Source organism: Oculina patagonica, chromosome 6 (genome assembly GCF_052425735.1).
Source record: "Oculina patagonica isolate OP01 chromosome 6, crgOcupat, whole genome shotgun sequence".
In the NCBI taxonomy this organism is placed as follows: Eukaryota; Metazoa; Cnidaria; class Anthozoa; order Scleractinia; family Oculinidae; genus Oculina; species Oculina patagonica.
In genome coordinates, this window is record NC_135763.1 from 1,126,026 (window position 1) to 1,146,194 (window position 20,169).

At 40.4% G+C, this 20,169-nt stretch overlaps 3 protein-coding genes across 3 annotated transcripts; all 3 read right to left on the reverse strand.

Annotated features, from left to right (window-relative positions):
* Nucleotides 1-1,743: 1,743 nt before the first annotated feature.
* On the reverse strand, nt 1,744-4,548 carry LOC144658591 (G-protein coupled receptor 157-like). The gene is made up of 3 exons (XM_078519036.1): nt 3,907-4,548; nt 2,964-3,164; nt 1,744-2,521 (listed from the first exon to the last, which is right to left on the reverse strand). The coding sequence occupies exons 1-3, from the start codon at nt 4,546-4,548 to the stop codon at nt 2,261-2,263; spliced, it is 1,104 nt and encodes a 367-aa protein (XP_078375162.1). The 3' UTR covers nt 1,744-2,260.
* Nucleotides 4,549-6,932: 2,384 nt separating this feature from the next.
* LOC144658595 (G-protein coupled receptor 157-like) lies at nt 6,933-15,235 on the reverse strand. Its single transcript, XM_078519044.1, has 3 exons — nt 14,432-15,235; nt 9,734-9,928; nt 6,933-7,637 (listed from the first exon to the last, which is right to left on the reverse strand). Exons 1-3 carry the CDS (start codon nt 15,077-15,079, stop codon nt 7,422-7,424), a joined length of 1,059 nt encoding a protein of 352 aa, XP_078375170.1. The 5' UTR covers nt 15,080-15,235; the 3' UTR covers nt 6,933-7,421.
* A 486-nt stretch (nt 15,236-15,721) lies between these two features.
* Nucleotides 15,722-20,122, reverse strand: LOC144658580 (uncharacterized). Its single transcript, XM_078519023.1, has 2 exons — nt 19,881-20,122; nt 15,722-18,284 (listed from the first exon to the last, which is right to left on the reverse strand). The coding sequence occupies exons 1-2, from the start codon at nt 20,077-20,079 to the stop codon at nt 17,074-17,076; spliced, it is 1,410 nt and encodes a 469-aa protein (XP_078375149.1). The 5' UTR covers nt 20,080-20,122; the 3' UTR covers nt 15,722-17,073.
* Between the last annotated feature and the right edge of the window lie 47 nt (nt 20,123-20,169).

A 20,169-nucleotide genomic window follows, 5' to 3' on the forward strand; every position in this document is an offset into this window, starting at 1 on the left:
CCCATGGCCTCCCAGATACCGGTTGGGCGCTCTAACCAACTGAGCTACGTGAGACTCGCTGTGAGCTAGGCCATTTACTAGGTTGATAAGTGACACGCGTCCTGCATACTGCTAGGATAAGCAATGTAGAAATCATCAAATTTGTAGTAAATAATAAAGATGGTAGATTTTAAGCTCGGTGATAAATAGTGAAGAAATTATTCTACATGACACGAGCGTGGGACAAAGAAAAAAATCTGAGTCCCTGACGGGAATCGAACCGATGGTCACCGATGGCCTCCCAGATACCGGTTGGGCGCTCTAGTGTCATGTAGAATAATTTCTTCACTATTTATCACCAAGCTTAAAATCTACCATCTTTATTATTTACTACAAATTTGATGATTTCGACATTGCTGATCCTAGCAGTATGCAGGACGCGTGTCACATATCAACCTAGTAAATGGCCTAGCTTACAGCGAGTCTCACGTAGCTCAGTTGGTCAGAGCGCCCAACCGGTATTCTGGGAGGCCATGGGTTCGATTCCCGTCGGGGACTCAGATTTTTTCTTTGTCCCACGCTCGTGTCATGTAGAATAATATTCTTTACTATTTATCACCAAGCTTAAAATCTACATCTTTATTATTTACTACAAATTTGATGATTTCGACATTGCTGATCCTAGCAGTATGCAGGGCGCGTGTCACATATCAACCTAGTAAATGGCCTAGCTCACAGCGAGTCTCACGTAGCTCAGTTGGTTAGAGCGCCCAACCGGTATTCTGGGAGGCCATGGGTTCGATTACCGTCGGGGACTCAGATTTTTTCTTTGTCCCACGCTCGTGTCATGTAGAATAATAATCTTCACTATTTATCACCGAGCTTAAAATCTACCATCTTTATTATTTATATTTACTGAAAATGGACAGTTTTACATTTTCGATAAAATAAAAATTATAAAATTTCATTTTCCGAAAAAAAAAAAGACGTTTCCAGAATTCATTCAGATTCTCCTATCAGTTACTCATGCGCAAAATGCACGAAGCAGTCTTGGCCCAGATCCATTTTTAATCATTGGATATTATATATAGGGAAACAGTTGCCGTTTCGGTGGATTCTTACCATTTGCCAGCAACCAACCGAAAGGGATTGCGCTTACCATTTCATTTATAATCCGGTTTACAGATGGGAGATTTAAAGTGAAAAAAGGATCCTTGCAGTGAATTGCAATTAAAAAAAGTGAAAAGAAAGAAGCCAGAGAAAGTTCTGGCTTCAACGGGATTCGATCCCATGACCTCCGTGATACCGGTGCAATGCTTCACCAACTGAGCAATGAACATTGGGAGCTAGGACAATTGTGAGTTCTTATTTTCTCGTGATGGGAATAGAATGCGGGCGTGATGGGAATAGAATGCGGACGTATAACCCTTATGGGTTTCTGACAGAAGTGAATAGTGCTTTTCGCGGGCTGATTGGTTAACTCGGATCGGAGGTGATTAGCAAAGTACTATTCACCTCCACTTCACTTAATTATTTCATTACTTTACGTCATCGGATGGGAGATTGGAAATGAGAGAAATGATCAAATAGTGCAGAATTGCATCTGCCAGCGATTGGTGCTGGTCATCAAACGTTCCGCAAAGAGCGTATTATATACCCTGAGACCATTTTGTTTGTTTTTTCTTTTCTTTAATTTATTGTAATCAATTATCAAATTACATAATTGCATACCTCAAAATTTATGATTTACTAGACTGCAAATAGTTGGTCTTTATTCTTTAAATCGTCCGAGGGAAGAGGAAAACCGCTGAGAAGGAGATGTCGCTTCGTATTCGTGTATTCGCACCGCACGCTAGGGGAAAAATACTGTTCGCAGTATAGATTCATCAATGCGTGTTGCAAGAAGTATGTATAAAATATTTACAGTTTTCTTGTAATGTCCAACCCAGTGACCTAACTTTGGCTACTGTATATCATATCATAAGCAATCAGTACAAAAGAAGACTTAGGGAAACGCATATATCAGTTAAGAAAGCTAATTTCAACACATTAGGATCACAGGAAATCGCCACCGTTTTCTTTGACGAGTTTCATCTTATTTCATTTCACCCAACTTATTAAAAGCAAAAGTTGACTCTTTCATTGTTTTCAAGTATTAAAGATTAGTATGTTCAACACAGAACGTGTCACATAAGAAACACACGCACAGGCCGTTTAGGACGATAAGCACTCGGGAACACCATTCAAACGTAGCAGCGTTTACGTTTTCTTAAGCCCTATGTTAGTAACTTGTAGTTTGATAATTTGCCTTGAAGTCAGATGTGCGAAATAAGGAAGACGTTTCATTCATTTCTGAACACTCTCCACTGACAGTACTGTCCCCTGAGGAGGAATGATATGAGCGCTCGCCAGGAATGTTGGTCCGGCTGTCAACACATGGAAAGTGACGATGTATAACTCTCCGTAGGTTCTCTTGAAATTTCTCCGTAAACAAGCAAAACAAAAGGAAATTGGCAAACCCTTGTGCACTTTCGAATACTCCCTGCAAAAAAAGAGAGGCAAATTACTTGCAATTAAGCTTGAGAAGTGACAAACCAGATGTAAACTGTAGAAAAGGTTTTATTACTGGCTCCTGGCTCCTCTAGCCCCTGCGCATATAAACTGCGACCAGGCGCTCTTTTCTTCTCCCTTCTCCGCCCATCTGGAAAAAAGTGGCGCAGGATCATAGGTCACCCTTATATACTTATTCCGGGGTAGCTAGTACTCTATTTAATTTTTATTTCTTTTTTTCTTGCAAATGTAAACTGTGACTTATTTTACTTGAGTACAAATAAAGATTTGTGCGTTAACGGCGAAAAACTACTTTTGGGATTTCGATATCTAACTGACGAAGAAACAGCAGTTGCGACTGGATACGAGCATCAAGACCTAACATGCCCTGTTCCATACCACGCGATGTACAAGTAAATAAAAATGAAACGTACCTGAAAATAAAGCAAAATGTGTTGAGCCTTTCTTGTGGACTCTGATTCATCCATCGATGAGGTCAGATAAATACAAAAACGAAGCATTCCCCAGAATCGAAGAAAGAGTAAAACGAGAGGAACAAATGTTAGCTTTTTGTCGGCTTTCTTTGCTGCCTCTAGGGACGGACTCGTTATCTTCTGTCTTTCGTTGCGATATACCTAAAAAATAAATAAACTCAGGATAAAAAAAAATTCTATGAATAAATCAAGTGAATCTGGACTCCGACATGCTGACCATACCCTGCCATACCTTATAGTTTATTGAAGTTAATTGAGGGAAGTTAACCGCCTAGCGAAGTGACTTCACCGGTCTCACCGGGTTATACGGTGTTATGGGGTGTTATAATCCCCGACCCTCCGATCCTAGAGCAGCCGCCGGATTTGTTTCACCCATTAGCATTGCTTCACACCCTGAAGCAACGGATAAAATCTGGCTGCCAGCCAAGGCTACCCAGCTGGAGAAGAGGGAGGGGAGGTATTTCTCGAAGTTTTGGCGCAGTCTACACCTTGATGCATGAGATCAAACAAAATTATTGCGTTTTTATCATAATTATGGCCAGCTTCGTATTCGTGAGCAGGCAAGGTACGCTGTTATTGGCTGCCTGAGCGTCGCTTAGGATTGGTCCCTGTGTCCAGCAAGAAAAATGATGCTCTTTTGGGACGGACCATTAGAAATAACCAGAGGGGGGGGGGGGGGGGGGGAGGGAATTCCCGTGCATGATTTTTTTAAGACCTACTTGTCTGCAGGATTTTTTTCTTCTGTTGCGTGAATGTTTAAGTTTAGGCATAACCGCTCGCAGTAATTTTTTTAGACAAGTTTCCCTTGCAGGAGTTTTGTTTTGGGAAAAGTCACCCCCTCCGATAATTTCTCAACGGCACTGCTAACAAAGCCATTGTTTACCTCTTGACGGATGTGAAGCTTGAGCAGCCCGTAGAATATTAAAACAAGTACAAAAACCACTACTTCCCAAGCTTTTCCTGTAATCAGCATCCACATAATGTTTTTCTGAACGTTTTTGCCGCGATCCTGCACCTTTATCCAACACCAGCCTGAGCTATAAATATTCCGGTCATTCCCAAGAACATCTTCTTTCAGTGCCATTCCAACGATTACGACAGGAACTCCCCACCCGATGACATGAAAAGCCCAGAACATTTTCTCTGCTGTGCGAGGTTTTTGCCTCGCCACCGTCGTGTACAAGAAAATAGCCATGAATGTCGTCCAGAAAAAAGACCAAAGGTTAGCGGTAGTTGAAAGAAAACTCTGAGCGATGCACGCGGCAGAATCTGTGTTCGGTGGCAGAAACGTGCCAAACAGATAACTCCCGACTACGACGCAGTCAGCAATTGAGATATAGACCAGGATTTTTCTCGAGGTCGTTCTAATGTCCTTCCAAGTGATGTACGTAACAACGATCACCAACGCTCCGAAAAGGGAAAAAGCGGAGGTGATAGTCATCAGAGTGCGATTCAAAGTTGTATTTCCAACGGGACCAAAACCCAATGTGGTTGGTGTTTGCGTCGGTGTTGAGGTGATCGCCATGTTCGAAGGTGTTTGTTGTCTGCAGCTACAAGTATCAGACTGTCTAGGTGCACGACAGTTCCAGAATTTATTGATCTTTGACACGAAGTTTAAAATCTGTTAATATGTGATTTTCAGGGGCGTAGCTAGCCTATATAGCGGCTATAGATCGCTATAGGGCCGGGCGAAGAAATTTTTCTGCGTACTCGTATTTCTAAAGTGTTCAATGCACTTTCAAGATGAATAGAAAGCAGGTTTTAGCATCTTTTAGCATTATATTTTTCGCAACTCCCCATTCCTGATGAGATCATGATCTATCAAGTACAGTCTGTGAAGCCTTCTGGGCTAGCCAGGTGATGGGCAACCACATAACGACATGTGCTAAAACTGGCGTAGTTCCTTGTTCATCCTTGTTATGAAATGTTAGAATTTAGGAGCTATGAGTATCGAAATACACACAGAATCACCAAAAAGTCGGAAAGAAAAAGTATTTCCTAGGGTCTTGATCTTAAAACCTTCCCCGGTAGACCTCCTCCTCCAGTCCTCCATCTCCCCCGCTACCACCCCTCAAAAAGCGGCTGGCCGGGTCTACCACTCTTCGTTAAGCTGGCTACGCCCCTGATATCCACCATACGCTACTGGCATAACACGAGAGGAATATGTCATCTGTTAACAATAATAATAATAATAATAATAATAATAATAAAGATATTTTAGAGGGGGGAAAAAAGGTGTTTGGGGGGGCGGAAAAAAAAAAAAAAAAAATATGATAAAAATGGTTAAAAAGAAAATAAAAAAAAAAAAAGAAAAAAAAAAAAAATTTTAAAAAAAAAATATAAAAAATAAAAAATTTTTTTTTTTTTTCCGGTTTTAAAAAAAAGTTTAACTCTATTATTAATAAAAAAAAAAAAATATATTTCTTTTTCCTAATAACTCAGTTTTAACCCACTCGGCTCCTGTACGGTCCAAGTGATTTGAAAAAAAAACGAGAACTTATTATCTTCAAACGATCGAAAAAAGTTAGTTTTACATTTTCCCTAAAAGCAGAACTGACAGAACATGTTCTGTTCAATGCTCTTCAGCCAGTTTTCGGTTTTCCATTGTTTTCGCTCGCTCGCTTTCTTCACAAATATGAGAGGTTGAAATAGGCTAAGAACATCGAGTTTAACAAGATTGCTGCAAACCACAGCATAAACTGCACATAGAAAAACTGAAAGCAACACAATAGTGAACAATGCACACGCCCACTCACGGAAGTCCCCAGCACCGTTGCGTTAGCGCCTACCCTGGCAACCAGGATATCGTTCAGTGGAAAGAAATCAAGTAACTCTCTCCTATGCAAAGGCCGGGGATTCGGAAAGGCGAAAAAACACGAAAATGAAAAATAAGGAAGCGGAGTGGATGACCCCAAGCGCTTTCGTTGCTATTCTCTCCAGGCTCCGCACGCTTACTTTTCACCTCTCCCAGGGGTATCAAATAGTCTTTGCGAGCATGCGAGCACAGCGTTTTTCGTTGCAAGCACGAGCATTGACAAAAGTTAGTCTTGCAAGCAACAAGCACTTTTCAAAAAGCTACCTCCACTAAAAACCGAGCATGCGAGCTCTTGTAAAAACATGCGAGCACGAGCAAACGAGCACCCACTAAACTTTTGCGAGCATTCCGAGCAAAAGCGTTATTTTGCAAGCACTGCAAAATTTTGATGGACCATTCATGATGACCCCTTCTCCCCCCAGCTCGTACGAAAAAAAAAAAAGGTTGCGGAGGATAGAGTTCAAGAACAATAAGTTTTTTTTTTTATTTCGAACGTAAGTTTAATTGTTGATTGCCAGTAAAAAATATAAGCTTACTAACAATTTAATACAGGTACGTATTGACTTTCTAATGCACTGTAATCCTACTAAAAAGAACAGAAAAACGAATCAAAATTTCGTTTGTTATCTCTGATTATATGTAAAGTAGCTGTTGGCCAAGATTATTGGTATGTAGGATAGTATCCCTACTGGGATGACTGTCTACTGGGATATACAAACCTGTCACGCAGTGGAACTCAAATATAATGAATGTCTTAACATTGAAGTAATCGGTATAACGAACAAATTAGTAAACAGTCCCCTTAAGAAGAGGCTGGCATATTGGAGGATTCCGGAGGCTAAAAAAAGATTGTTTGCAAAATAAACAGTGGTCGTGAAGCAAAGCTTCGAGGACAACTGTGAAGTATTTAATTACCCTCTGATTAATTTCTTCAACATGCTTTACCAATGGTAAAAAGAAAAAAATTAGCGAGCAGAGTGGGGCGACTGTCTTTTTGCAGGAGATTTTCCTCATGAGACCAACCTTGCAATGGGCTCAGATTTTGGGAAACCTGCTCACAGGCTATATTATTCAAAACAACAGCAGTAATTGAAGTGTAAAACTTGTAAAATGTAAAAGGCCCATTTACTTTTCCCGCCCAAGATCTGGGTGGGGGGATGGAGGGAGGGGGTGGTGACAGGATCATGGGTTTTCATTTTAGGGGTGATTGTTTCTGGGCAAATACTAATTAAAAGTTACCTCATTTAATGTGCCCCTGAACTATTTTCTGTTTTCTCTAAAAAACTTTTTTCTGCCTTTTTTTCTGGTTTTCATTTTAGGGGTGTTTGTTTCTGGGCAAATACTAATTTACCTAATTTAATGTGCCCCTGAACCATTTTCTGTTTTCTCTAAAAAACGTTTTTCTGCCTAATTACCATTATATTGGCATGTATTATGCTGAATTAAATTAAATTCATTTGTTTAGGTATCCTTTATGTTATAGAATAGAAATTCTACAGTCAGCTTTAAGCGACCATTACCCTAATTCAGTGATATCATAATTAATGAGAAGCCGGGGTGTGTATCAGACAGTAAGTTTCTGTTCACACACTTCCTAGAAGGTTTGTACTTTCATTTGTCAACGTTGGTTGATGACTTGTTTCATCAGTTTTCTTCCCCCTTGATGGCAGACGGCTTGGTTGTTTCTGGCAGTTCAGAAGGAGTGCATGGGCAGCAATGCGCAGCCGAGTTTGGAATTTTTCAGTGAAAACACAAAACAGCAAGAAGTTGAAAAAGCCTTGGCTGCTGTCACCAATTCCCTAGAGAGCAAATACAATAAAAGCTGTCAGACATCACTGAGCAATTTGTAAGATTAAAAACAGCAGTTGTGGGCAATTACATGCCGTAATTACATCAAACTGCTATGACGACCCTTTACCACTTGGCAATGATATTACAGTAGAACCCCTATTAAGCGGCCACACTCGGGGAAATGGCAACTGGCTGCTTAATAGAGGTTGGCCGCTTAATAGGGGTTTGTCAGAAAATATTAGCATAAGGTCTTTTAAGAAGGTTACATTTTTCCATACAAAATAAGGTGAAACGGAATAACGAAATCACATGAAGACGACAATAAACCTGTGTTTGAATGATTTTATCGGCCGTCACGATCTGAGCTTGTTGGAAATTTATTTAGATATCGTATGGAGAAGCCACGAGCCAAGCAGCTCACACTGCCGGAGCTTATCCCGGTTTCCGTAGCATTAAGCGGCTAGGAATATTTCTACTCCCCCCTGAATGGGATGCTAGTCCATTGCAGGGTTCCCCCCCCAGCATTATGTCGCCGGTACCCATTTATACACCTGGGTGGAGAGAGGCACTATGAGAGTAAAGTGTCTTGCCCAAGAACACAACACAAGTGACCCCGGCCAGGGCTCGAACTCGGACCGCTCGATCCGGAGTCCGGCGCACTAACTATTAGGCCACCGTGCCTCCCATAGATATCGTATATTACATTCTTATTTGCCATTAAATAGAGGTAAAAACGCTCATCGGGACGGAAGACAGGTGGCCGTGGCCGCTTAATAGGGGTGGCCGCTAAAAAGGGGTTTTATTTACAGTATTATACTGACAATATTTTCGGGACTTTAGTAACTGGCCGCTTAATAGGGGGAGGCCACTTAATGGGTGGCCGCATAGGGGTTCGACTGTATGGCAATTCCAAATTAAATAACTTATCTTTTTACTCTTTTTGTCATAAATTTCAGAAGTAGTTCACATTAAGGACTCTAGGATCTGCACGATTACAACCAAATTATTCAAAAGCTAGACAATTGTAGAAAAATTTTGACCGACAGTGTCAAGAATTTCGGTGGCAGGGTGGGTGCCTGGTTGTAGTTACGTACAGTTTGTACCAGCTAGAGAAGCATAGTCAATCACAGATTAAAATGTCTGGCATATACACAAGTCTTAGTTTGCCTTATGCATACATGTATATGTTGCAGTTAACTTTTGATCTCAGTTAATTTCTTATTTTAACTATTGTAATTAGTTTTTTTCTAACTACTTGATTTTTTATACTGGTGGGTAAATAATACCCTAATAATACCCTACCCATACCCTAATCAGGGTTAGGGTATGGGTTGGAGTCATTATTCTTTTAAAAATAGTGGTTCAGCCAACGTTTCTTACATGCAGGGATGCCACTAAGCATTAAGGGTCGGCTGCCAGCTAATTTGACCGGCTGAAAAAGAACTTAAATTGGGCTGAAATTTCACATGAATACAAAAACTTGGGTAAACTTTTGGAGGTACCAAAGCCAGAAAAGCCAGCTGGCCTTGCCAATGAGCCAACTTAGTGTTTCCTTAGCTGACTCTGTACATCACTGTGTACGTGGCAAAGTGGAATAATTTAAAGGGTTATGGACAGCAAATCCAGAAGTTGAGAGTTCAAATCCAGTGCAAGTTAGGAAAAAGAAAAAAAAAATAGATGATAGTACTCAAGGGAGGGGGATAATAGCAGATAGTAGAGGAGGGTAAGTATGGATGGTGGGAGAGGGGAGGTTAAGAGATAGCCAGGGAGGGGAGGTGTTAAATTTTCCACTTATTAACCTAGTATAAAAAAATCAACTACTAAGAAAAAAAAAAACTAACTACCGGTAGTTGAAATAAAAAAATTAACAGAGATCAAAAATTAACTGCAACACACACATATATGTGCAGAAGAAAGAAGTAACTGGATCTCGGGCCAAATCATTAAAGGGGGTCTGGTTTGAAGATTTTAGAAGTAAACAGTAGCCTAACTATTATAAACTCTGAATACATTGTGAAGAATGTCTTTTTTGAGCACGGTACTTTAATTATCAGTTTTTCAATGAAGTCAGATAATACTGCAATTGTCATAGAACTTAACATACGTGAAGGTAAAGAAGGATTTTCTCCCAAACTTTATCTGTACTTTGGATGTCAGCAGAAATGTAAATGATGAAGCGAAGTGTACCCCATATGCGAACCAGAACAAATATGACTGGAACCAATGTCAGCCTTTTATTTGCTTTTAGAGCAGATTCCTTTGATTGTGGAGATGGAAACTGCTTTTGGTGACGATAAACCTGAAAAAGAGGGTGAGAGGGGCAGATTGGAGTTTTTAAAATAATATAATAGAGGTTTGACTGATAGTTTATGTCTTTTACTGTAGAAAAATCTCTCTCTCTCTAAAAATCTTTCACCCACACTTCTTAAACTCATTAATAATACAAATTAAAACAAAGGAAATATGAAGGTTTGGATGCCCGGTAGATCAACTTTTTGTCCGCATTAACATCTGGCTTTTTTCTGTTCCTGTAATTGGTTATTCCAGAAAAAATCCACACACCCCCGACGGATGGGGTCGTTTTTTAACCCCCCTCTCACCTGGATTTCCTGAAGAACAAGACCCCCCCCTTGTCTGGATTTCCAAGACCAAAGCCCCCCCCCCATCCCACCTGGATTTCCGGAAAAAATTATTATGCTTAAATCGAATTAAATTTTAATAGAAAATATGCACAATCACATCTAGAAGATGTTCTTGTTTAATTTCTAAAGCATCAGCTAATATTAAGCTAAAAATTCTATCGCGTGGAACTAAAAGAAGAAAGGAGCAAAAATACGAAAAAGTGAACGAGTGTTTACATTCTTAGCTCATTAAAATCAGTTGCCCTTTATTCTACTCTGCGCTAGATATGGTCCTAAAGTAATACGATTAGTAAAAAATATGATTAAAAGAGTCAAATAGTCATTCCTCTTCGCCTGCTTTTCGAGACATACTGTAAGGTCAGTCCCGTCCACTGAAGATCGAGAACTTCTAAATCAAAATCTTTCGAATAACAAAAGTCTAAACTTCTTTATCGCGCTGGCTCTGGGCACTAGTAGAAATGTGTCAGGCGAGTAGAAATGTGTCAGGCGTTTCACGATCTTTGTTGCAACAACGTTGTGAGATCTTGTAACGGGTTCTCTTTAATTTTGTATCTTGTTTTAATGTTTTCTGTTATAAAAGGACCTGTGAAGGAACTTAGATTATCATTTATGTCAGGTGAGAAATATATGAACAAAAACTTTTTCAGGATCCGAGGGCGCTGAAATGTCACCGAACTGAACGTTCGAAGCGCTTGAATTATCGGTTGAAATGACCCCTGCAGAGGACTTTTTGAAGTTCAACCCCCCCCCCTCCCGCCTGGATTTCCAGAGCCTTTTACCCCCCCTCCCGCGAGAATTTCCAGAATCCCATCAGTCGGGGGTGTGTGGATTTTTTCTGGAACAACCCAATGAAGTGTTATATTTCACATTACGTAAATTAACTAGCTGACCAATCAGTGCTTCTGTTTGGTTTTTGACAGATTTACATCATCATTATGGATTTTCTGGCCGCAAATCGCAGACGTGTCTCTTCGAAGTTTGCACATAGTAGCGGGAGCAGCTGCTGTTTTCACAGGCTATGTAGTTGTCCAACGTTTCGATGTACATGTGTAACTAACATCATTATCAAGGTAAAATGTTGTATCGTGGTGTGAATATAAATTAGTTTGTGGAAAATAATAGACATTTGCTGCATGGTTATGTAAATAGTTTCATGCGGATGGAGTCAGTTTGCACGTTTTAAGTCGGCTTTAGGTCTTGAATAATTAGCATTTTGTTGATGAGACAATCGAATTTGCTGCGACATTTCTTTAAAACTGAGAAGTTGTTAATTAGCTCCGGTTTTGAGATCCCGTGCACGTTCAACATGTGCTTTCCAATTGACGAATTCTGAGAACTGTGTTCGGCAACACGTTAGTGCAGGTGTCGGTTGGTATAACTGACATAGTCCATATCGCATAGCTAGACCACATTTGAAATAGTACACCATGCATTGTTCGCTCACGATTTTAGGTTTCTCTTCCCTGAGTTTTAGAAGGTCTCCTATTTTCCGGCTTGTAAAAACTGGTTGTAGGCCCCTGCCGATTTTGCTGCCCAGTGATTGGAGTTGTTTTCTTGTGTTGTCAGCTGATTTCTGGTCTATGAACGGGATGGGGATCCTGATGGGTTCTTCTTTTGAGTTTTCATTAGACATGCTGGACCTGTTTCTGATGGTTTGGTCGTCGTAAACTTCTACTGAAGTTTTTCAGTAAACCGTTGATTATGTACATGTAGTAATGACTTTACTTTATTTACAGAGGGTAGCACTAACATAATGTCAAAGGATAAGCATCCCTGTCCACCGCACCCCTACTTGGAATTCCTGGAGCCCCCCTTCTTATACACACATAGCCTGTTCCAGGCTCATGGTAGTTGGGGGAAAGCGAAAAATGAGGGTGAGTGAGGAATAAATGAGCGGGATGAAGGTGAGCAAAGGAAAGAGACTCAGAGCCTGTAAGAATTTCTTTAAGACCCTCTTCCACCCACTTTTCAGATAATGGGGTGCTGAATTAAGTAACAATGACATTCTGTCAATAAGCTAGAAACATTCTCCATTTCTTGCACGAGGCCATAGGTCGGCGCCGCATGGTTTCCTGTTTGTAGAGTTTGACACCTCTAACTCAGTAATGAATTTGCTACTAACATGTTTTTCTGTTTGCTAGTGCGGTTTGTTTTGGCTCATTGCTATTTGCAGGATATGCTTTAAGCTCTCAAAATGTTTGCTTTAGAAGGACAGGGTCTGAAATTTATCTGTGAAAATGATGACTACTTAGTACATTTAATAATTCTAAAGCCGGGCCTAGCTGTTTAATTAATATTGTTGCAAGATGCAATGTATCTTATCAAGGATGACAAATTTATTTTTGTCCGGCTTCTCCAGAGACTGTTGTGGCTTTACTTCAAGAAATCTAAAAGTTGGTTTTAGAGAGACACTCTGTGTTGTAAAGGTTATGCTTCTTGCATGAATTTGATTGAGCGCTTTGTTTCTTGAGATCAATGTGGTTAAGGTTTTACCTCCCATGTTTGTTGCGTTACATTCTGGCACTACCGCATGATTCAAATGTAGATTTTATATCTCACACGCACAAGCCTGTTGCCTGTTTAATTTACGTGTTGCATTTGCCACTATACATGTATGGTTCAGTTCCGCCGAGAAATCCAAGCTGTTTCAGCTGCTCAACTAGGTCCCGCAACTCTAAAACCAAAGGACAAAGTAACACATTTCCAATTTCACCGCAGTCGTTGTGGAAAGGGCTGAAAGATTGAACTTTTCCCAAATTCAGTTGGCAAAATAGAGACAACGTCTTTTCCACAAGCTTGGTTTACAAGGCACATTTCTTCCTCCTTTTCCGCGAAAATCTCAAAGACAACCTTGTAAAATGGAACACAATTTGGCTTCCCCGAAATCATGCACGCAGATCATGCCCGCTATCCTTCTGACTGACGCTTGTTCTGACGTTGACATTACTTGTCAAAATCAGCCTATAGCTATCAGAGGGTATAACAGCTGCTGCTATACCAGAAGAAGGTCGTTAAAGAAATTCTTACAGGCTCTCTTTCTTGCGCCTTCTTCCCCTCTAGTTTTGTCTTCAACCCCCTTTAACTACAGAGAGCCTGGAACAGGCTCATATAACGGTGGTGGACAAAACACTGACCCCCAGTCCATGGACTACCCCCCATGGACTACCCAAATGGACTACCTAAAATGGACTACCCCTAAAAAATGGACTACCCTTAAAGTACTATTCCGAGTGTGTGTCACTTACTGAGCTGTTGTTATACACACATAATTTGCACTTACGTCTTACCTTGTTTATTTTCAAGCCGTACGTATCCCTCTTTTTTCGCAGAGTCCGTCGAGCTTGAAGCGAATTTTTTTTAAAGTTTGCGCGGCTTTTAGAAAAAACGCCGCCATTTTGAATATATTATACTAAATGAACATCCGCTGATCACGAAAGTGTAGACTCAAATCAAGCAATCAATCTTTGGACTCATAGAGACAGACAAAACAGGCACTGCACTGCACTACAGAAAATCCAAACTGTTATAAATAGTATCAGATAGTTGCTTGAGACGCATCTTAAACATTTGGTGGCCAGAGAAAATTTTTGAATGAATAACTTTGGCAGCGCAGCGAGGAGAACAGAACCGGTAGGCAGACAGATCCTGAGGAAAAAATAGTGCCGAGTCTGGGCATGAGTCTTTGCTTTTTGAGGTCAGCAGATGTATAGTGTAATTCATTCAAAATGGCGGCTAGAGTTGTCGAAAGTAACCGAAGTAAGTGCAAATTATGTGCGTATAACAACAGCTCAGTAAGTATTACACACTCGTAATAGTACTTTAAGGGGTAGTCCATTTTTTAGGGGTAGTCCATTTTAGGTAGTCCATTTGAGTAGTCCATGGGGTAGTCCATGGGGGTAGTCCATGGACTGGGGGTCAGTGTTTTGTCCACCACCTCATATAACATGCACACACACACAACTACTGACTGATGAGAGCTTGTCCTACATTTTCAAATGTAGGAAGCATCAGTTAAATTATTGTTGTAATACTATGATAACTATTTATGTAAAGCGCATTAGATCATATATGCATGGATTTTGCGCTATACAAATAATAAAGTTAATTATGTTTGGTGGGTTGTTTTTGGTTTATGTTATGTTATGTTAAATCTAGCTTACCTCTTTGCGAATGTGGCACTTCAACATTAGATAAAATGTTGCACTGAGAATATAAGCAGCGATTTCCCAAGCTTTTCCTGTAACCCACATCCACAAATGCTTATCATGGCTTGGCAGTTTTGAGTCAATCCAACACCAACCTGCACTGAACAAGTCCTTGTCGTTACCTAACTTCCCCAATCCAAGAGCAGTGCCTGTTACAGCTAATGGAACCCCCCATCCGATTATATGGTAAAATTTGAGCATTGTTTCAGCTTTCTTAGACTGCTTCATCGCCACAACAGTGTACATAAATATCGCAAGGAACGTTGTCCAGAAAAACGACCAAAGCGAAGCACAAGTTGTGACAAAGCTTTGGGATTTGCACACAGTGGAGTCGTCTCTTGATTGCCAGATGCCAAATAAATTACCGCCAGCAATGAAGAAATCACCGATAGAAATGTAAACAAGTATTCTTCTGGACATCGATCTAAAATCCTTCCATGCGATGAACGTAGCAATGATAACAAAAGTCCCCAATAACGAAAGACTTGCAGAGATAGTGGTCAGAACTCTGTTGACTACAGCGTTGGCTTCGTCTTCGAATCCGTGAGTCGTTGTCGTTGGTGAAGTGGTGGTTAAATTAACGGCGGTCGACTCTTGAAACATACTGCAGGTTGCCGATTAAGAATAGATCAGATTCAATCAAATACGATAATCGACAAGATACTGTTTCGGGGAAAAGTGGCTTTCATAAAAGCCTTTCAATTCGTGCATCAGCTCGTATCAGTTTTCCTGCGTTTCCGTGAACTCATCTGAGCCTGCGATAGTCACTTCTTGTCACGCTGCCGTAACGTGACAGGCATCGTGACAAGTGTCACAACCACTCCTGGTTTTTCAAGTTTGAAGTTAGCACCGACATTAATTTTGTCACCGTATGCCAGAAGTTGTGAGATTTCATTTGGCAAGATTTCCGCACAGCCCCCTACATTAATTATGCATACAATATTCTGACTGATTCGTTCTTTTCATGTTTGCTGTTTATGTATAGTGATAGTATGAAATAGTTGCATACATAATTAATGTAGGGGGCTGTGCGGAAATCTTTCCCTTCATTTTAATTGCCTTATTACAAAGTAATTAATATAAGTTTACAGCCTCCAGTAGTGTTTTCATGTGATGTCAGAGCTGCCATGTTGTGGGAGGGTAACTTCAAAGTTCTGACATTTAACAGAGGAAAAAAATATATGGAAATCATTTAAAATACGGGGATTAAACATTCAACAGAGGAATTATTATGCAATGGGTCTATAAGGTACGTGAGTAGGCAATAAATGTATTGAAGAAATAAACTACTTTATAGCAGTAATGGACAGACCAAAAAAACCATAAACCATAGGAACACTTTGAATTGCCCCCTTCCATCTATCTATCCCTAGCCTGTAGCCAGAAATGCATAAGGGTTCGCAGGCTAATCTATCCCCAACCATATGAATGTTTATTTATGAAAACTGAAATATGCAAATTGAAGTTGAAAACTCTTGAAGTTAGGTGCCAGCTCAGAGAAACATACTTTATATTTCAACCTATTTCATATAACTTTACTATCAATATTATTCTTATAATGTAGCACTTAGTGAGATGACGTAGCAGGTAGCTGGCTTTTTTTTCTATAAACCCAAAAAAAAACCCTATTTAAATCAAGTCACCCAAAAAAATACCTGCCAAATTCTCCTGCCCAAAAAAATCCCGGAATCGAAAATTTCGACCCCAAAAAAATCCTTCGCACATCCCTGTCACTTGGATCCTGGAATACCACCCCTGGGCCTACCTAACCCTACTTTATGAACCTTTCATTTTTATTGTAAACTGAAAATGAACAACAACATCATACTTTATTCTTATGTTATTTTAAAATTCTCTCTATATTATTCCACAATGATACTATTATAAAAGATTTAAAATATTGCTTTCTAGCTTGAGGGTAAAAAATATTAAATATCTCTATCTAATTCACTTAGTTATAATTTCAAAATTTTTTATTAACAACTTGTTTGCAATGCAAGTTTATCTTGCCCTAATGTTTTTGGCTTGATGGAATTTCCAGTTTGTTCATGACGCCTTCCATAAGGTTTGTCTTCATACTAAGTTTAGTCATTGTGGAAGAGCCCTCACAAATTAATCTATTTTCTTAATTCCCACAATCATTATTCAAGAGCACACCGGGGAGAACTTGAACTCAAGTGGCTCTCCTCTGGTGGGCTAATAAGACTGTTGAACATCATTAATATTTTAATGCCACCTTTTTCCTTACTCATATCTTTGGGCCTTCTCTTTTTAAGATTTTACTAATCTGGCCCCATGAATGATGATTGACAAGCAGGGCCATAACTAGAAGAGGCAAGACGAGGCACTTGCCTTGTCTAGATATTTTACCCAAAATTAAAAATAAAATACATATACAGTAGTTGGGAAAACAACTCCCTATGGCCCTGTCAAGCCTGTGCTTATGTTGCTACAGTTATATACCAGTCCTACAAAACAGCAATAAATTTGGACAGAACTTTTGAAATGTACAATGTTTGACATTTAAACTGCACAGCCTTTTTTCTAGTCTTCTCTGATGGATGAACCCACCATTCTCCTCTCCTCCAACTTTCTTGTTATACTTGAAATGAGTATGCCTTCAAAACATCATTAGCCATTCCAATGCAAGTAGAGTAATCACAAACTACTTTTTCAAATCCATTTCCTGCCCTTTGCAGGGAACCACCAAGCAAGGTGTATTTGCTATCTAGAGCTCTTGTGTTTTCAGGCTGACTTGACGATGACCTCATGGCCTTGGACCAGCAGTATGTCCTGATAGAATAATCCCTTGAGCAAGACATCACACGATATGCATCAACATGTAGGCCAGTTACTGGTCCCACGTGATCAGTGTGGGTTTGTAATGCCTTCAGTGAATTTAAATCCCACAGACGTACAGTGTGGTCATGGCCGGCAGACACCAGAGTTGAACCTAAGACACTGACACATGACACTTCACCACGGTGTCCCTGAAAACAGTGAATTTGCTGCCCACTGTCGACATTCCACAGTATGATATCACCGTTGTTGAACCCTGCAATAAGTCGATTCTGTTTACCTGGCACCCAACATAAGCACATCACTATGGCGTCTGAAGGATGCTGTAATGTGTGTAGCTCGGGGCGTTTCCAACACTCTGGGGTCAAGTGTCTGATGTCGAATATCTTGATGGTGCTTTCAAACTTGGATGCAGTGGCCAAGAGATGGTCATTTCGAAGCTTCAGGTAATTCAAACCAAACGGACCTGTTAGCTCATATTGAGAACTTGTTGTTATTCTGTTGTCCCACATCTTTACATAACCATCTCTAAATCCAACAATAAGGAGAGGGTTGCCTGTGTCTTGTCCAATGATATTCTTTCCACACAACATGGAAGTTATAACTGCCTGATGGCTGCCTTGTAATGCAGTGTCCTGCCCTGTGTTCACATCCCATAACTTGATATTTCCTTCGACATCTCCACTTGCCATTAGAGTATCATGGGACACCATTGTTACACAAGCCACTGACGATTCAGAGCACTGCTTCCTCCACAGACTCTTTCCTTCTCGCACATTCCACAAGCACACAGTTTTGTCTTGACTGGAACTAGCAACAATGGGATATGCATTCTTTTCAATTATTTCCTCATTATAGATATCATTGGTTGTGACAAAAACCATATCTGTTACTTGGTTCTTGTGCCCACGTAAGGTTTTGCATACATAATCCTGGCCTGGTCTTCCTGTGGCTACACCAGTTTCAATCTTATTCCGAGCAATAAAGTACTTTTGCCATGTCCTCTCTCCTACAATAGAAAATACAGAAAATAATATTAACATACCACTGTATGGCCCACTGACGCAAACCTACACAAAACTATACTGCAAGCTGATCTATATTAAGCAGAGTGGTTGACCTGAGCGGGTCACCAGTGCAAGGAGGGAAGCAAAGGGAGGGTCATGAACGTGTTTCACACTTTCATGCACAAATTTTAACCAAATTCATGATACATGTATACTTGAAACAGCAAAATTCAGGGAATCAAGAGTCTAGCTATTTTAATGCGTCACAGTCTACTATCTGCCCTATTTTCACGAACTACGGTCTAATTTTTGCCCTTTTCATGTGTCACGCATAAACATTTTGCTACCCTCACCAAGACCACCCAGCCCTTCACACATCAGCAATTCAAAAGGCATTATTATTTACCAGATCCGAACCAAAGTAAATGTTCTATCAGTTGCAATGTACTTGGGGCCTCTTCATATGATCCCGGTTGACCGGGCTGGCCCAGTTACCGAGATCTCGGCTCACTCCTATTTTCTTGTAAAATTTTGGATGTGTTCATATGAGAAGGTGGGCCAGCCCGGTTACCGATATCTTGGTTTCTGCAACCGAGATCTCGGAAACCGAGAAGAATATTTTCCCATATGAACACTCCAGCCCGGTCGCCGGGACGCAACTTTTTTGGAGAAAATAGCTTCCCTTTCGTAACTGGGTGGTCAAAATGGCTTAATTTTGCCTTGTATCTACTTCCACTTCAGAAATATGCGAATTAGCTGTATTAATAAAGTTACAAGGGTCAATAAAGCTACGATAGTCGGGAAAGATGCAACTTTATGTGTCGCCATTTTGGCTTTGTTTCTTGAATTTTATTCCCGTCAACCAGGCTAAAATTTTCCATATGAACAGACGTCAAAATTCGCCCTGGTAACTGAGACACTGAGCCCGTAAACTGGGCTCATGTGAAGAGACCCTTAAACTACTTTGACAAGTACCCCAAAGACTTACATGACCCATCACCCCTCCACCCCTATACCTGCCAACTTTTTCTGGGTCGAAGATACAAGATTTTTATCCTGAGAATGCCAGGATTTCCGAAGAGGATTCAACAATGTCTGAAACCTCCCGAAGACGTCCAAGGTATTCCGAAGACATTCCGAACATATCCCAATCCTAGTGCATGGACGTGTTTTGCTAAACACGACCCTGTTCCTAATGCTTTTCTCGTCAAAACTCTCATATTTCGGGAAAGTATCGTCATTTACTCATTTTACATGGAGTTCTTGTTTCTCACATTGGTTTGAGTTTACATTTTTTTGCAAAGTGTGTCCGTTTTGGTTGTAAAAACTCACATTTTTCGACCAGGCGTGAGAAATTGATTCGTAAGCGTGAGTTGGCGTGAGATCGAAGTTTTCAACTCGCAGCAGCTGTACACCCCATGCCCCACCCCCACCAAAATGATACAAAACAAATGCCCCACAAAATTAATATTGGGTGAAAAAGGCAAGAATTGGGTGATGTTTGATAAGCTTTAAAAGTTAAGCGTTTTTCTACATTTTTTGTTCAAATCAGCAAAAAGAACAACTTGCACGTTTTAAAACTAGCTCACATTCCCTACCAGGTTTTAGTCTCCCCAAGTGACAAAAGTTCCATCGTTGGAAGCAATGCCTTTTCCACAACGAACCAACTTGGGACGCTTCATGCCAATCTCTGCAAACTTGAGCGCATTTGGAGAGGTTTTCTGGCGAAAGATAGCCGAAAATGCTAACAAGTTCGTCGAACGAAAATAAATTCCCTTTCACTTCCTCTGCCATCATTAATTTTTCCTCCTTGACGAAACTGCTTCGCAGTGTTGAGCCGATAGTTTTACAGCGGTTATTGGTGTGAGTAACAAAAGTCGTCCCATA

Coding starts and splice junctions, on each gene's coding strand:
- LOC144658591 (XM_078519036.1), bottom strand. CDS start 4,548: ATGGCGATCACCTCAACACCGACGCAAACACCAACCACATTGGGTTTT. Junction 3,165..3,906: donor AGCTTCACATCCGTCAAGAG/GTAAACAATGGC, acceptor TTTATTTTTTAG/GTATATCGCAACGAAAGACA. Junction 2,522..2,963: donor ACATTTTGCTTTATTTTCAG/GTACGTTTCATT, acceptor CTTTTTTTGCAG/GGAGTATTCGAAAGTGCACA.
- LOC144658595 (XM_078519044.1), bottom strand. CDS start 15,079: ATGTTTCAAGAGTCGACCGCCGTTAATTTAACCACCACTTCACCAACG. Junction 9,929..14,431: donor AGTGCCACATTCGCAAAGAG/GTAAGCTAGATT, acceptor CCTCTTTTTCAG/GTTTATCGTCACCAAAAGCA. Junction 7,638..9,733: donor AAATCCTTCTTTACCTTCAC/GTATGTTAAGTT, acceptor TTTGCTCTCTAG/GGAATTGGTGACAGCAGCCA.
- LOC144658580 (XM_078519023.1), bottom strand. CDS start 20,079: ATGATGGCAGAGGAAGTGAAAGGGAATTTATTTTCGTTCGACGAACTT. Junction 18,285..19,880: donor CTTGGGGAGACTAAAACCTG/GTAGGGAATGTG, acceptor TTTCTATTGTAG/GAGAGAGGACATGGCAAAAG.